General features: G+C 39.1%; 1 protein-coding gene across 1 annotated transcript in view; it reads left to right on the forward strand.

Moving 5' to 3' along the window:
* The window catches only part of eys (eyes shut homolog), a 149,361-nt gene that overhangs the window by 49,152 nt on the left and 82,199 nt on the right, over positions 1-18,010 (forward strand). The window contains exons 21-24 of the mRNA XM_034152200.1: positions 534-731; positions 2,523-2,644; positions 6,048-6,169; positions 6,972-7,231. Of these exons, the coding sequence (XP_034008091.1) occupies positions 534-731; positions 2,523-2,644; positions 6,048-6,169; positions 6,972-7,231 (702 nt within the window). The remainder of the gene's footprint in view (positions 1-533; positions 732-2,522; positions 2,645-6,047; positions 6,170-6,971; positions 7,232-18,010) is intronic.

An 18,010-nucleotide genomic window follows, 5' to 3' on the forward strand; every position in this document is an offset into this window, starting at 1 on the left:
CTTTTATGAGTTAATTTAAATCAGCGCTGCCAGCCAGAACTAAGGACGGAGACTATTGGTTTTGTAATTGTTTTTTCACAAGCTCAAATGTGTAACTCACATAATTTTATTTGGGTACTGTGAAATCTTAAGCAATTACATTTCTAGTGTTCCGCGCCTGAAATGGACACAACAGTTCTAAAAATACATCTAAAGTGCTTGATTCTCTATATAACTATGACGGAAGTCTGTGATTGCAAATATTTTGGTTACATTTGATTATCACTTTGGTTCAGTTTTAAAACAGGAAAGAGACAGGATTTACAATAAATATATATTTTTTTAATTACAAATTACTGGACCAAGGCTTCCTGTATGACCTTCTGTTTAAAGAGTAGGCTTTGACATTACGTGTACTCTACCACACGTCATGGATGGAAATATACAAAAGGGGTTTAATCCTTAACCCCAGTAGTACACTTATATTGCACTTCTTTACAGATTCTTGTCTGCTAAAGGTTTCTCCTTCCTTTTTTTTTTTTGCTTCGCTCCAGATCATAATTGCGAGTTCTTACCCTGTGAGGCCAGTAATCCGTGCGAGAATGGTGCAGTGTGTGTGGAGGAGTTGGATCAGGACCATTTCCCTCTTGGTTTCCGCTGTCACTGTCGCCGTGGATTCACTGGCCCCCGCTGTGAAATCAATGTGGATGAGTGCAGCTCCAGCCCCTGCTTTCACGGTTTCTGCTACGATGGTAAGAAATGGCCAATCTTTCTAACATGCTTAATAACAGGCACTCAAGATGGAAGCACACGTCTTTCCACCCACACACACACACACACACACACACACACACACACACACACACACACACACACACACACACACACACACACACACACACACACACACACACACACACACACACATTGAATCTGTCAAGTTTTGTTCTGCTCACTTACTGTCTGACAGGCCGTTTTCAATTAGGTCACCACTGCAGCTAATAAGAGTGTTATGAGAGTGGAGTTATTTCATCTGATGTGAGGATCTAGGACATTACCTGCTGGAGTAGGCTTGATTAGTTCCTTAACATATCTGAAGAAGGAAATCTATTAAGCATCAATGCTGCATTGTAATTTGAATAATGGATGATAAATGACAAAAGTAATACAATCAAAGGCAGGAGATTGTTTTTCTTCCTGTGGCTATCTTGATACACTTTAACCCCTATGTCTTCCATTTCTAGCATAAGTGTTTAAAAACTCATTGATCAAAAATAATATTCTTGAATTAAGGCTTATTTATCATGCGTTCGTCAACGATTGTAATGTATTTCAGTTGACAAGGTTCACACATGAAGGACAAAAATAAAATAGAAACTGCACAAATGTCCTTGATACATTTTGTTTTAAGATGTCTACAATTACTCTGCATCAGTTGTGCAGAGTCAAAGTGGGTTTCTCTAAGTAGTATAACATTTGTGCTGTATTATTACCTTCAAGCAGCTATGGCATTTGACCAACTCTTGCTGTGTTTCAACTGGCCTCTGCCGGAAAAGAACAATGATGGCAGTGGATTGCTGTATGAGAGTATCCTATCCTTCACTATGCTACAGTAGACCTCGGCCAGCTGTCTTTACTAATCTTCAGTGCAGCCAGTTCACCTTAGGTTAGTGAAGCAGGCCTCGCGGACCTATTGGCCGCTGCTCAGCAACATCCAGCCAGTCACAGCCACCAGGGAGAGCACTGCATAGCCACAGTGGTTGCGATGAGTAATGCTGCTGCCACCCAGGACCTAAAGCATTTAATGAGAGTAATAGCAGCTACACGCACCAAGACAGAGTGACAGCATAGATTACGTGGTAAATCTTTGGGATAATGAAGAATCCTGGGACCCTGACTGGGGAAGTAATAAATTCACTCCTGTAAGAAGTGCAATTACCTCTGTCACTGGCTGCCTGTACACCAGTGTTGTGTAGGAGAAACAGAATGATGCATCCCGCCTTAACTTCATTAATAATTAAAGACAGGAAGGAATAGATTATTAGACGTGGGAAATACTAACTTCTGATGGAAGAAATTAGTGCATTTGTAACATGTGAATAAAGAATGGCCCTTTAAATGGGCCGACATCGCACTTCTTTTCAGCTCATTTGGTGTGTTGAGAGTGTGAAAACAAATGATAAGGCTTTCAGGCTTTCATTGAGGAAGAGAGGGATAAGTACAGACAGGGGACGAGGAAACGAGAAGCAGAAACAGAGACCAAATGGCTTTTTGCTGAGAGGTTAATTTAAAGATGGTTAGTGTGTCAAACTCCAACTGGCTGATGCAGAGGGAGGTAACCTGTCACTTGGATTTACCAGGTTTGACTGATACAGCACACAGTGTTTATTCAATGGTTGTATCCATTAAAGAATGAAATCACAGGGGGGGTTGTGCTTTGTAGATGCAATCAGCTCTTACCTGTGTAGAGATGACCTACTGAGAGTAGATTGAATGGATTTATGATGCAAGGTGCTGTAACTGTCCTTCTGATCTTGTTTCAGTTGTAGACGGATTTTACTGCCTTTGCAATCCTGGTTATGCTGGGCTGAGATGTGAGCAAGACATTGATGACTGCGTGAACAGTTTGTGCAGCTCCAACTCGATATGTAGAGACCTCCATCTGGTAAGTACACACTTATTTTTGTTTGCCACTATAATAGCCTGATAAAATGGAATTTAAAAGGCTTTAAAATGGCGCAATGTCTTGTAAATCACTACAGTTGGTAACTCATTGCAAAGCACTACTATTTATTATTGCATATTTACAGACCTGAACCACATAAGGCATTGCTTATTACCTTTGATGACTGCCATGCAGTTAAAGTTTGAAAGCATTCCTACTGCAGTCAAATATAAACAACTGCAATAACATGAATAGCGGTGTATTATTAAAAACACTAAAATATGGCTTTAGGCTCTGCTACAGCTGTACAACCATCAAGTTTATATATTCTAGGTAAATCTGGCAGACTTTTATTGGTCGTTTTACGAAATGTGTTTAGCAGGAGGCGATGCAAGCAAGTGTCAGGTGTCTGGGTGAAACAAGAAGGGAACAGGAGCTGTCTCATAATGACTATTAAATGTACCTCATTATTATCTCCTATTAGTCAAATCATGCCAATTATGCCATTAAGCCATTGTTGCTGAGCTTTTAAAGTGCCAAAATGATCTAAAGGTTACCCAAGTAAACTTGAGAAAATAACACAAGAGTTAATAATATATTTTATAAACTTTTAATGTTTATTTTATTATCTTTTCTTTTTAATGACTGATTTTAAATGCCATTTTCTTAATGTCTTTCATTTTTTGTGAAGCACTTTGAATTGCCTTGTGTTGAAAGGTGCTATATAAATAAGCTTGCCTTGCCTTGCCTTGCCTATATATTCTTACCATGAAATGCATTAGATTGACCATCTTTTGTATGGCATGTCTATTTGCAAAATGATATCCTTGCCCAGTAATTATGCATATTTAAAAGATTCCTAGAGATCATAAAGCAAATATTAAAAGCATGTATTAAGCATCATTTTACTAAGGCCATTCAGTGATTTAAAATGTTCAAAGGGCCTCTAAAATTATTTATTACTTGTTGCAAGGTTCGTCCTCCCTGGCTATGTTTAGCTATAGACAGGAAGTTACTCATATGTCAAATGTCAAGTAAAAAACATCATATGATAGAACATGATTTGTTCTTAGACACTCTGTTTTTAAAGATGCACATGCTTGGGTTGAAGAGAACATTTAGGATTTTAGTTTATGCAAGGCACAGCTCTACTTTTGTAGTTTTTCAAATGTTTTTTTTCAGCCAATAACATTGATCTGTTGCAGCTGCACTAAGGCCTTGGGAACTGCATGCTGCTTACAAACTGTGCAACGAGTACCAGGGGCCTTTTTCCAACAGCTGCTTATTTGCTAACAGATTGCAGTAGTGAAGCAGATGTGTCATACTGTAGATAAAGTCTTTCGGGTTAGCTTTTTTTTCCTTTAGACAAAGACAAATAACTTCTGGTGCATAGTCCACCCCTAATGTGCGGATTTAAAATTAGTTTATGCTCTTGAAAATTAGTGCATAATATATGTAAGAAAGATGGGATGTGTTTAAGAATAACAGCAAGTTTGGGGTTTTGACTCTATGGAAATAATTAAAGCCGTATTATGTATTGCTTCACCACGCTTTGAGGTTTCAATTTCACAGTGTCATATTTTTGCTTTTCAGTGTCCTCTCCATCATTTACTTAACGAAGTATACTGGCATGGGTAATTATGTCGTAAAAAAACGTATTTGTATTAAGTATTCACATGCAGGCGATACCAGAAGCAGACTAGCATTTTCTTGTGTTCCCATAAAAAAAGGGCTACTGTAGTAAGGATAACTGAAGGGCAAATGCTTATTTTCCCTCTTCATGTTATGAACTATTCTACAAGGAGTTCTATGACAAGGTTTCGAAATCCCCCTAGCACAATTTCCTGGTTAAAACATTACAGTGTAATTGTCTGAGATAAACTGAATACTCCAAATCCAAAGACAAAAGGACACCGCATAAAAAGGGAATTTGGAGCGATATGAGTCATAATTTAATTTCAACCAATATTTTCTTTTAGTCAAACTTTTATCTGTTTGCCAATTATAACTTTTTTGTTGTCCCATTATTTAAATAAGGTCAGTTCTTATAAACCCTACAACATAGTCTTGTTTACAGTGCAGATATTCCTCTCTGAACATCATTTCCCACAGAGCTTTAGCTTATTTTGGAGAATCGCGCTCCCTGAAGGTGACTTAGCAGCAAAAATGAGATTATGCTCTATTGCCAGGGGTAAGGAATGGAAGGCTCCTGGAGGTATCTAATTTATCAAGAGATGACGGCATTTCCCCCCCACCATCACCATGGGGCCCACAGTGTAAAAATTATATCCGACACATTTTAACGGCTCCCCTCCTGTGTATGAAAAACAGATTAGCATACATTCAACCAGCAGCAGCCAAGACCCCATATACAGGATGTTGGCAATGAGGAATCCTAAAAAACGTTGTCCATATGACCACCTTCATCCTGACCAGAATTTATATTTAACCAGTTGCATTAGAAAGTAATAGTAACACAAACCATTTATATGGGAGGCTGTGGCGCAGTGGATAGTGTGTCTAGTGCGTTGGTGTTCGGATCAGGGGAGCACAGGTTCAAACCCCGCTGCAGTCAGCATGTCGTTGTGTCCCTGGGCAAGACACTTGCACAAATTGCTCCTGTGGGGATTGTCCACAGTATTGAGTATGTAAGTCGCTTTGGATAAAAGCGTCTAACATGTAATGTAATGTAATGTAATATACTGTACTGTATCACAATTAATCATTGTGATGCATATTGCAATGAAGAAATAAAAAACAAGTCGTCGAAATACTGCTTTGAGTGGAAAAGGAAAATGGAAGTAGGAGCTATACATCTCTTTCTCAATGTACAGTAGAAACAATATATTTACCAGGAATCCAAAGAATATATATTACATTTTTGCTTATATAATAAAATCCTTCCTTTACAAAATATGCAGAGGTAATATTGTATGCTTGATGGAGTCTTATACCAAATGCCTTGAATGGCATGGAAAAAACAGGCTGCCTATTATCCAGAAGGTGGGTGGTAGAAGACATACATCTGCATGGCATAATGTAAAAATTCAAGACAAGAATGACACTCACAGTTCAGACATCATTCCACAGGAAAGATTTTCTTTGTAAGAAGGAGGTTTTATTCTGCAATATTTTAGAGCAAATTGAGTATATAGCAAAGCACTGTTTGTTTACAAAAATATTAAAGTGTTTCCTAAGACGTCTCAGATTGCCCTGCGACTGATCCACAGCAACTTAATTACCAGCTTCCATATGTATATACAATACAGTTATATTTTGTGCTTTGCTATTATAATGACAGTAATAGACTTTTAACGGCTTACTTTACTACACCAAGGCAAGTGCCTATGTTAGGTGTCACTATATTTCAATATAATGCTGTTTCCTTTTTTGTGTGTTGCAGAGTTTTGAGTGTGTGTGTCACTCAGGCTGGGAGGGGGAGTTCTGCCAACGAGAAATTGATGAATGTTTATCACAGCCATGCAAAAACAACGCCACCTGCACAGACCTTCTTAACAGCTACAAGTAGGTGTGCAAGCCGGCCCGAGGGCGCTGTCCTCCCGAGGTTCATCAGTCACTTAAGAAATGCAGAGAAAAAGAAGGCGTTCAGAGATAGCAATATGTCCTTCCACTGGCAGCGGAGATAATGAATTGCAGATGGCAGGTAAAACAAATGAGTCAATCAATGGCTCACAGCATGAAAGGGTTTCAGGGGATCTGTGACTCATTGGAGGAAAAAGCTGGTGTATCTGCTTCAGCTAATGCCCTCTTCTCGCAGGGGAGACGTAAAACTGCTTCAGGTGGAAAAGTTGGAGGGTGAAAAGGAATGTGAGGTGGAGTGGTTGGTAGAGCTCGGGTACTCACTGCCACCAAGTGGAATATTCACCTGCCTTAAGAGCAGATACTTCAGAAATCTCTGCTTCTCCGTCCCCATCTCTGTCTCTGTCTAGCACATTTCCATTTAATCCCCGCTCAGTGCTCTAACCTCCTGTGTCCTACATTCAGTTGTCCAGAATTAAAAGCTGCTCCGACCAGTAGTTCAATTAACCTTTAAATTCCCTGCACCGTCTCACAAAAGATCCAGGAGTGCTGTGCCAATACATGGACTGCACCACTGTGTACTTCTGTGCATGCAGGGAAATGTATCTCGGGGATCGTTTGAATTACTGTGGTAGTTGTGCATAACCTTACAGTATAGCTGCTATTTTCATTGACAACCACAGCCCCTAAAAGAACCCAATATAAGTTGTTTATTTATTTAGGATTCAGTTGTATTTATGCCAAAATGACCTCTACAGTGCCCTATCTCCTCTCCGGTGTATCCAAGGTGTCTGTGCTCTCTGGGCTGGACAGGTGTGGACTGTGCAGAGGATGTGGATGAGTGTGATTCTGGGCCCTGTCTAAATGGAGCTCAGTGTCAGGAGTCAGATGTACCTGGGGAGTTTTCCTGCACCTGTCCCCCCTTCTTCAGCGGCCCCTTGTGCAACCATCCCTATGACCCCTGCGACCCCCTCCACAATCCCTGCCTGCACAATTCCACCTGCCTGACACGCTCCAATGGAACAGCCTCCTGCAGATGCCCAGCTGGTGAGTGAACATACCGCCACAGACTCATAGTAATAGTGGGGAGGTTTTTCCAGTCCACATTTCCAGAGTAACTGCACCATTTTGTTCAATAGGGTACTGATTGTAGACAACCTGCACAGTTAGGTACTTTGAGTACTCGTTTAAAAAACGAACTGAACATTTACATCATAGATCAAAGGGTTCAGGTAACAAGATGAAAAGAAAAACCTGTCATAGTGAAGCATGCACCATTTTTATCTCCTCCCTGAATTGTATGAGGTTTTCCAAAATGTTGTTATTTTTTTTTTGCATGAGTCACATCAAATGTAGATTTAATTTTTTATTTTGTGCTGGTTTAAGAAGTCATGGCCTAAAACCATACACAGGGTGATAATCGTAATGATCACATCTTGCTTTCCAAAGAATTGGAGTTGCATTGCCTGGATTTTTTTCGGATCTTTTCACAAAGTCTGAATAACAGAGCCATGGGGATCCTTTTCTTTGTTACTCTTTGTATTGCCTGTTGCTATATCTTGGTTTGATTTCCCCTGATGACCAACACTAGCTAAAACCAGTGGTGGCTGCGTTTTTCTCCCTTATAGTCCGTGGTGAATCAGCTGCTACATACTGTACTGTATCCTTAGTGTGTTTGTATTACAAACTGCGGCATGCATATGACCATTATTTATATTTATAGAAACACTTGCTGTACCAGGCTAAGACCCAGAATAAAATATAACGTCAGTTTTTGTTCAATTAAATGATTTTACATAGCCTATTTTCTAAAATCATATAGGCATAATGTTCACTTACTGTCAGCACTTAATACAAGGTCAAATTATCTCGAAAAAGGAAACAGTATAAATACAACGTTCCACTCTTGAAGCTAAATTAACTTCTCCACTGTCTATTCTCATGCCAAGTATGGACACACACACACACACACACACACACACACACACACACACACACACACACACACACACACACACACACACACACACACACACACACATACACATACACACACACACACACACACACACACACAGAGTATTGATATTGAAAAGGGAACACAGTGTAAATGCTTTGAAGATAAACGTTTGTCCTAATTCCGATAATTATATATATTATATTATATATAATTATATAATTGTTTTCATATAATCAGGTTCCTTTATGCATGTAAAGCAATACACTAAGACTTCAAACACACATCTTATATCTATTAGCAATGGAGCCATAAGAAATGACCACCATCTCGTTGAAATAATGAGGTCTTATGAGGTTTATTAGTGTTCTTTGTGATAGCTTAGGATTTATAAATGGTTAAGTCTTTTAACATTCATACTGTCAGTATGCAGGTGAAGATGCTATGGCTGTGCTGTACCTAATGGCTCTATCAGCGCAGAGATGAAAAGATGTGGCCAGATATAAATAGAGTGACTGGGGTAGATTCAGAAGGCTTCCTTAGAGAGGAATAGGAAATTAGGTGCTGGCTGCATACATTACACCAAGAGCTTTGCGTGGGCTTGGTCGTCTTCACTTCACACAAGTATTGTGACTCACTGCTCTCCATTATTATTCACCATAAATCCATCCTACATAGCTACTACGACACAAACGCAGAGCTGTTATACGATCTGTGGCTTGATCCCAGTGCAGCAATTTTACAGACTTGTTATTTACCATTCAGTGTAGGATATTTGTCAAGGAAATTGTTCCCAGGCCTAATTAAATTGAAATCTGTCTGCCAGATTTACTGCTATAAGCAAATCTCATCCCACGCATTCTGGATGGACACCACACAGTAAACATTATCAAGGTTAACTTGTAATGAAATCCTCTCCAATTAGCCATTTTGCCCATGGCTTTCAGCTGTGCTTATTTGCATGGTGTGTGGTAGAGATGCAGGGTATGGAAATGAACTGAATTAAGGAGATGGGGGTTTGTTTTTACATTACATAAAATGGAACATGTCTCAGTCCAAGAAGATGGTTGTATAATCATTGGCACATACATAGTATGGCAGCAGTGTGTACAAGCTAATGGGCAACACAAGTATTGAATTAGAAACCTTCAATTTGACTTAAGATAGTGTCTCTTTCGTAGAGAAATGTGGTGTACAGCCCAAATGTCACATATTAGATTTTTTCAAGTGCAGCTTAGTCGAGCAACACTAAAATACAGACCATGTGTGTATTTTTCTGTATATATCGGCACAGTTGGAAATCATGGCAGCTGCACCGTAGTAAACATGCCTCAGGGCAGACATGAAGGCTTGTGCTGTTAACGAAGCTGTATTATGGACTACATCAGTCGTCGAGACATAGGTGTGTTGAAGCATGAAGCTGGTATTGATGGCATTGGATCGTGTAAACAATATATATGTTTGGATGGATTGTGTCAGTGGAGATGGAGGGACAGCAACGTACAGTATATGTTTCTCAGTGTGTATTTCAGCTGACGAGTAACAAGTAATTGCAGTCTACAAAGGCTGAGTTATGTTGGAGATATTTAAGTGTTGCCATTACAACATTTTTCCTCCAGAGAGCACGGACAAGCTTATCTTTGTAGGAAAAAAAAGCCCTCTCGCTATTCCGATACTTGAGAAAAGAAATTGGCAAAGGAATATGCATCAAATATCTTTGGGTATGTTATTTGTTTGTTTTTTTAAATGCATTGTTGTACAGTAGGGCTGCTCAATTAATCGTATTTTAATCGCAATTACGATTTTGGCTTGTAACGATTATGAAAACAACATAATCGAAATAAAACGATTATTTATTTATTTTTATTTTTATTTTATTTTTTTATTGGTTTTTCAGTTGAATTATACTTAAAGCTCAGGTTAATCAACTGTTAAAAACATACTGTTCAACATTTTTTTTTCAATAAATGGATGTTTTCAAAGTAAATGGATAGTCGTTTTTAATAATGGTGATATCAATTATTGACCCAAATAATCGAGATTATGATTTTTGCCATAATCGAGCAGCCCTGCATTGTTGCTAGATTTGATGTAGGTCTAAAAACACGAGTATTATTAGAAACATTTGATTGCAGGTAGATTGGGAAAGTAGTTGACCTTTGCTCAGACTGAAGACGTCGCCAGTGTGCTGATTGGAATAAACATAGTACAGCCATCGTCATAGCAATCAGTCACACAAATACTACCTCATTAAGCTTAACTGTTGCTGAAGCTGTTGTTGTAAAAGGCTTCGACTTGCATGCTCCTTTTCGGGCTGGTTGTAAACTGAAGAGGCACGGGTATCTATTGTGATGATACCCAGGAGACAGTAACGGTCTGATAGTGGATGTTAACTGTCCAACTTTTTTAATAGCCAGTCTTCCGGCTATATCTGATGGCAGCTGACAGGGGTCTTTCATTAAAGTGAAACACTTTCACAGTGGGTTTAATGATGTTTTTTCTCAAACCTTCTGTACTGTGTGTAGTGTTCTCAAGCTTAGTGTGCGACCATAGTTTTCCCAAGACACTTCACAAGACGATGAGTCCGACAAAAGGGGTGATGTTGCAACTTTAGTGTTAGTCAGTTCAACGGGAACTAAAAGGCAGCCATTATGGGCTCCCTACTGGGCCTACATTAAAAGGATTTGTAAAACACAGTAACAATGGAAAAGAGTTTTGTCGACAAAGGTGCTCCGTGACAACCTTGAGGCCTGAATAAAGCTAGAGCCAGCTGAGAGAATCATCTTAAAAGAAAATATATAAAGGAAGCAGTTATCCTCTCTTGATTGTAGAGGGCTCCTGCAGGAAGTTTTTGTTCTTCCAGCAGTGACTCTCCGCTGCGGCTCTGGCCAGGAGGCCTAAGTCATCTTGCCTGACCAGCACAGATGTTCCACTCTCCTCCTAATGAGGCGCCTCAGCAGGGAGTGCCAAACCTGATAGAAGAGCAACCTGAAAATGGGAGAGTTAGGGTAGAGGTTGGGGTGAGGGTTGATGGCCGACAACCACAACAAATTGAACAAACACGCACAGCATCACTCACCACAGAGGCAGAGTTACGGCAGATTGTGAGTCCTGCACACCATCTTTACTGTTGGCTGTCCTTGCTTAACAGAAAACCATTGGCACATTTAAAATGCTGCATTCTTGTTTGAAACTGGATCTAGATGCTATGTTTCATGTTCCCATAGCTGTCTTACAATTTTTCTAGAGCTTATTTTGACCAGCAATTGTTTGGATTATTGTCAACACTGCTGTCTCAAAATGTATTTACAGTACACAAACAATATATGATACAATAATGTGTTTTACTCAGTCTGAAACTGGAGACACAAAGTACAATCTAAGAGATACATGATTCAATGCAACAAAATACTGCATTTATTAATGTATTTGTGGAAAAGACTCAAATAATATGGCATATTGTGATTTGTATTGCTATGGGCTTTTAAAAGATAATATAAGATAAGATGTACTTTATTGATAATTGGGAAAGAAAAATTGTTACAGCAGCATAATAAAAAAAAGGCATTGCACATAATTAGAAATTAAATGAGTAGCAATAAACAATTCTAAAATATAAACATCTCAAACTAAAAATACACTGGCGTTATCTCAGGGATGGTAAATAATGAAATTGAGACCTGCACAAAAAACAACTCAAAACATTATGTATTCTACATAGTGATGAGAGAGGATTAACAATTGGTAATTATGTCATTTGCAGAAAGGCAATAACAAAGTGTGTGATTTTTGTCACAATGGAAAGAGCACTGAATGACTGTTGCATTTCATGTTTTACAATATGTTAAAATTCTGTGCCCATTACTACGTTTTCATTGGGTGTGGAGTTGGCGTTTTTTAGTTTTAAAAGTGAGCTATTTGGCAAGAGCACAATCGGCTTGCCTGTGCAGGGGAGGAATATGATTGTTGCAGTGGAGTGAATTAATTCAGAAGCATTGTGCAGTCCCTTTACATGCAAAAGCCATTTGGTCTCCATGGCTCAGAATATCCCCAGAGGTGTTCCTGGCCAGATGGAATACAAACCCCTTTATTTGCATGGCATGCTACACTAGCCTTCACCTTCCACAAGATTGAGATTGTGTCAGTTGGTTAATGAGCTACTGTGAAGCTGTGCCAACATGATCACTGACACACACCTAACATAATATTAAAAAATATGTGTTGAGAATATTTTATGCCAAAGATGTGTTCGCTGCCTGTTTTATAGCGGTAGTAGATACTATGACTTATACTAGATATTCTTTAATTTTTAAACCACCTGTCCTGCCAGATGGATGTAAATATCACTAGGCTTTTTTTCTTGTCTTGTTATACTGATAAAGAACATAATGCACTTTAACTTCTGGGACTAGACTGCTAACAACATGTTAGTGTTAGTGTTGTTCGTGTTTTATAAGACGAAATTCTAGATTAACATGATTTTCTTCATCGTCTTTAATTCCGATCGCATTTATTTATTTCATGTGAGCTACAGTATATGTATTGTCATGCTTAGTATTCGTCAATTGAATGCTTAATAATAACAATCATAATGTAAGCAGGAGATAGCCACACAGATATGCAGTGGCGATAAAACTGTGTTGTGTTCTGACTCATTACTTAAACTTTTTGTAATTTAAGCAATAAACCGAACCAATTTCTGAAATCAAATATATTTCAAAGAAATATCTCTCAAAGACATATTAGTCCATGACAGTATTCCAACAAAGTTCATGGCATGTAAATCACAGCTCCATGGGGAACAAGTATCTAGTCTAATATTCTGAAAGTGAAGTCACTACATAAAAATGTAGCAGGTGTTCTAGCTCAGTATGAGGGCATGCACCTTCAGTGAGCAAAGGTCTCAGTACGCTAGTGATATTCCATTGCTGAGGGCAAAAGGTGATTCATTTCTTCTATTTTAGCTTTGAGACCTCCGGTTCCAGCCTGAACAACAGCTGCATAAAAAATAGGATAGAAAAAACATCAATGTTGGTGGTATCTGCAGTTTTCTCTTCATAAAAATGTTAAGCCATAGGTGGCTGATAACATATTGATGTTTAACCCCTGGATGCCTCTCAGCAGGTAAAAATACCCAAATGTCTGAATATAAACTGGTGGAGACTGGCTTAAGTGCTGACAATATATACTCATTTCATGTAGAATATAGCCAAGGGCATGGATTTAATTTCCGATCTTGGGGAAAACAATGAAGTCAGGGGGTCTTCTGTGTATTAATACATACTTTCAGTTATGGAGAACGGAGATTTTCACCAAATACCTTTCTTCACCGAAACTTTTCTTAAGGTTCCATAAGTCTTTTTCTGTTTATTTATATATTTATGTTTCAATCACTTTTTGATGTTTGCTGTTTGTAAAGCTTATTTTTGCTTTTTGCAAAGCTGCCAGGCTATGTACAGTAGAGCCATAGCAAGCTTCAGCAATCACATGTCCAAAGCCATCCTGTGTAGCCTGAGAGGCAAACACTAAAAAGAAAAAGCAGTCACCAATGTGCTCACTAAAGCTCATGAAGCTTATTGCTATAAGCACAGGGCATCAGCCCAAGGCGGCCTAGATGAGTGCATCTGGATTTGCTTTAAGTCATAGTGCTCTTTGAGCTTGTGACAGCATGCGATAGAGGACACCGTGGATGTTGTGATTTACTCAAATTGTTATTAAAAAACCTTAGATATTTCATTGGAAACTATGCCCTTAAATGTTTAATGTGTAATGCCTGCCCATAGCTCAAAGAAACAGCATTGTACCTCTATTACTGGGTCCATACAATCTAAACTTACAGTCATCAGTTATATGAAGAAAAAAAATACTCCTGTCAAACGAAACCATTTTGCTCAAATGTAGCCCTGGTGTGTTCACCTGAAGATAGACATTAGCTTTAGCTATGGTCGGGTTTATAGCATCTCTCTTCTTGAGATTAATGTATTTGTATGCATGGCCCTTGTTCAATGTTCAGATGACTGCTAAAAAAACAACAGCCTTTCTTTGCCATATGTAAGAAATGGTTATAACCATCGGACTAAATATATTGTTATTGTCAGTATGTTCCGGCAAACCAAAGCTCCATTCAGAAAGGTCCATAAAGTTCTAGACGAAGTGTTGATGAACTTACACATAGACAACAGTGTTTGATCATGACATGAGGGGTATACTTTGTTTGGCATTGTTTAAGCCAGAGAGTAGCTGTGGTTACGTACTTGCACACCGCTGTGAGAAAGAGGTTTGTTTCTACATAATGTATATTTGCCTGGGACGGCAACAGCTGTACCTTTTAACAACTTTTAGATAAACTCAGCGTTTTAATCATTTTGTACCTTCATAAGCAATACTGAGGAGGTGGTCCAGGTGTGGGTAACTTGGCTGCAGTGTTTTGTGTTTACATGGAAAGAGATATTTATCCTTAACCCACTTATTTAAGTAACCCAGTTTACGGTCAGTGCACGAAAGGCCTCACAAGCATGATGTACCCCCGATTAGAAACCGGCTCTGAAGACTAATTTGATATCTGGTTTGTCTGCCCATTTCGATTTGTTTTGTAACTGCCCACATTTATTGGTTTGTTGTGTGTTGCAAAATTAATGATGTGTCTGTCTGTGCCAGATGTATCCCTTTTTGCAGATTAACATTTTAGAACAAACATCCAATAAAATCTTATACAAAACCAAACAAGGCCATTCTAGATAATAAATTGATTCAGGTTCATTTGTTCATTTGTTGTTATAATCAATGTATTTATTTAAGTAACTTGTGTTGTAAACTTTTATATTTGCAAATAGATAATGATGTTCCAGGATCATCATTTTCAAACGTGTGCAGTACAAGAGAGCCCATCACAAATGTAAACTGTTAAACCTCTCAGGAACTTGGTTGTGTTCACTGAATTGCATGGCTATCTGCCCTGTTTGCCTTGAAAACGATGCATTGCATGGAATAATTAGCACAATGTCTGCTGTTAATGTGCATGAGACAATAAACCCAAGTGCTTATATAATTACTTCATCACCTGTAAACAATCATACATCTGAACATTTTATTGGCAGATTCATGTGAACCTCGAAAAAAACATGGCTATAGCCTAAGAATGGACTAGTCTAAACTATATGTGCAGTGCGCTCACATTCACCAGGTTATATGGGACATGCATGGTACAGTATGCATGTTTATTTTTGGGAAAATACATACTCTTTTCATCGCGTGATTTGGTGATTCCAAGAAAAGGTTTTGGGCGTTTCTGTTTAGTTGGAGGTGAAAGCTTTAAATGCAAACAGGTTTGATTAATCTCGCAGGGATTTTGCATGTTTGCAATGTTTGAAATACACTGCCAAATAGAGGCCGAAATATTTAAAATTAAAACGTCTAACTTTGGAGAAACAGAACTCAACACAGATAGAAAAATAAATGAAATTGATGTATTTGGTTTCAGCCGGGAAATCATACACAGATTATGCGATCAGTGACGTCTGATATATTATGTACCATATGACAGCCCTCTGATGACACCACAGACAAAGACAGTAATCTACATTGCACGAGTGAAAGGGAAATATCATTTTAAATGAACCCCCTCTGAGAAATTGTTACATCAAACTGACAGCAACTTTGATGAGAAGACTATAGTCACAGATGTAGCAGTCCTGACCAAATACACACTTTTAAAATGAAGACATCACTCATATTTCAATTGAAGCGTCCATCAAAGTTAGTTTGCGCTCTCCGCTGAGGATTCCCCACAATTTCTTCTCTTCGGAGACATCCACAGGCAGAGGCAGTGATCACATACCGGAGCTCCAGCCAGATGATGGAATGACTACGTACACACACACACCTTGGGTATCCCTCTCCGTACTCTGTCAAGAAGAAGCATCCAGTCACTGCTCAGTGGCAGAAGATGCATTACATTGCGGTGACATTTGAAATGGTCCCTGAGGTGCTCCACCATTGCTTTGACTGACAGACCAGCCTGGGAAACCTGTGCTGTCCCATAATTCACCTGGTGCTCTGTGCTCTCTGTGGTCTCGTGGATTCCCTCTCACTCTCGCGTCCCAAGATGCTTCAGTGTCGCTCTCATACTTTTTTTTCATCAGCGTCACTCTAGCTCAGAATACCTTTATTAGTCCCACAGAGGGGAAATTTGCAAGGTCTCTGCATTTGACCCATCCTAGTGTTAGGAGCAGTGGGCTGCCATTATGTACGGCGCCCGGGGAGCAGTGTAGGGAACGGTGCCTTGCTCAGGGACACCTCGGTAGCACTTGGTCTTTCCGGGACTTGAACTGGTGACCTTCCAGTTGCCAAGCCAAGTCCCTATGGACTTCGCCACCACCGCCCTAGCTCAATAGAAGATTCTTCATGTATAATCGTAATAATATGCTTTATTGTTTATTCAGCTCAGTGGTTCCCCTCGGATGGAGTCATAGCAGCGGTGCTAAGGCACGTGGGCCCAGCATAATGTGAGCGCGGAGCGTGTGGAATTTTTTAGTGTGTGCACGTGCGAAGTGCGCCCCGCCAATTTGTTTCTATGTGTCTGCCAGCACAAGAAAGGCTCTTGTAGCCTAGTACCAGGGCCGGTTCTAGCCAATTTGCTGCCCTAGGCGAGATTTTATATATAAAGAATAAATTAAAAATCTCTACAAAAGACAAATACTGTACACTACAAAAACAGAAACTTATTGACATAGGTAATATACGTCAAAATGGCTTCAAATGTATTCAGTATTGTATTAACATGTTTGAATTGGGGGGTGGACGTCACATCCTCTAGGGGGGTCCGGGGGTATGCCCCCCCGGGAAGATTTTTTGAACATTTTAAAGTAAAATGCTTCAATATGGTGCACTTTGAGCACACAATTACTAGAGACCTGATCTAGGGGGTACAACTCTAAAACACCCATATGAAAAAGATCGGTTTACATTTTAATAATCAAATAAGTATATAAACATAACCAATAACCTACCATAGCCAATAACAAATAAATGTAACTTATTTTATTTTTGTGGTTCATTCATATCTTATTTGACCTAGTTAACATTTATTTATTTATGCATATTTTTGTATCTCTCCAACTTTAACACTAGAACCGCCAATCGGGTCAATTTGACCCAGAGCTGTTTTTTATTGTGTGTAACTTTTTTTCAATAAAATATTAAAGTCTTCCAGTCCGTGACTTTTCCTGAAAGTGTGTTATGTAGCACCCTATGTTGTTCCTTATAGATTGAGAGATAGATTGAGGGAGAGAGAGAGAGACAGATGGATAGATATATTGATAGATAGTTATAGATAGAGAGAGAGAGAGATAGAGACAGTCTGTAGTGAAGGAGTGAGCTCCCGCTCACGGGAGACTGCTCGCGCTGCGCTCCGCAGCAAACAGCTGTGGGGCGAGTTGAAAGTACGTTATGCTGTCCGCGGTGTCTAAATAATGCTTCCGGGCCAGCGGGCCATTTATAATGTCGAGCCCTGAGAGTCCACAGATTATATTGGTATACGTTTCATCCCTGTGCGATCAAAACTCACTGTTCAATAAAAGAACATTTTACCTTGAAAATCAATGCATTCTAATAGCGGGTCAATTTGACCCAGGTGGCGGTTTTAGGTATAAAAAATCTCTGGCGGTTCTATTTTTGGTTTACTGTCCTATAGTATACATTGGAATGATTTCAAACCTGTTTTTATTTATCCTAATAATTATAAAGGAGTGCCTTGGAAATATGTGTTTACATAATTTGTGGTCAAAACGTTTGAGACCCACTGAGATAACTTAGACTAAAATGAACTATCTAAACACTCAGAGAGTCCTTTACCTCACTGAGCCTCTCAG

Source organism: Trematomus bernacchii, unplaced genomic scaffold (genome assembly GCF_902827165.1).
Source record: "Trematomus bernacchii unplaced genomic scaffold, fTreBer1.1, whole genome shotgun sequence".
NCBI classification, from domain to species: domain Eukaryota; kingdom Metazoa; phylum Chordata; class Actinopteri; order Perciformes; family Nototheniidae; genus Trematomus; species Trematomus bernacchii.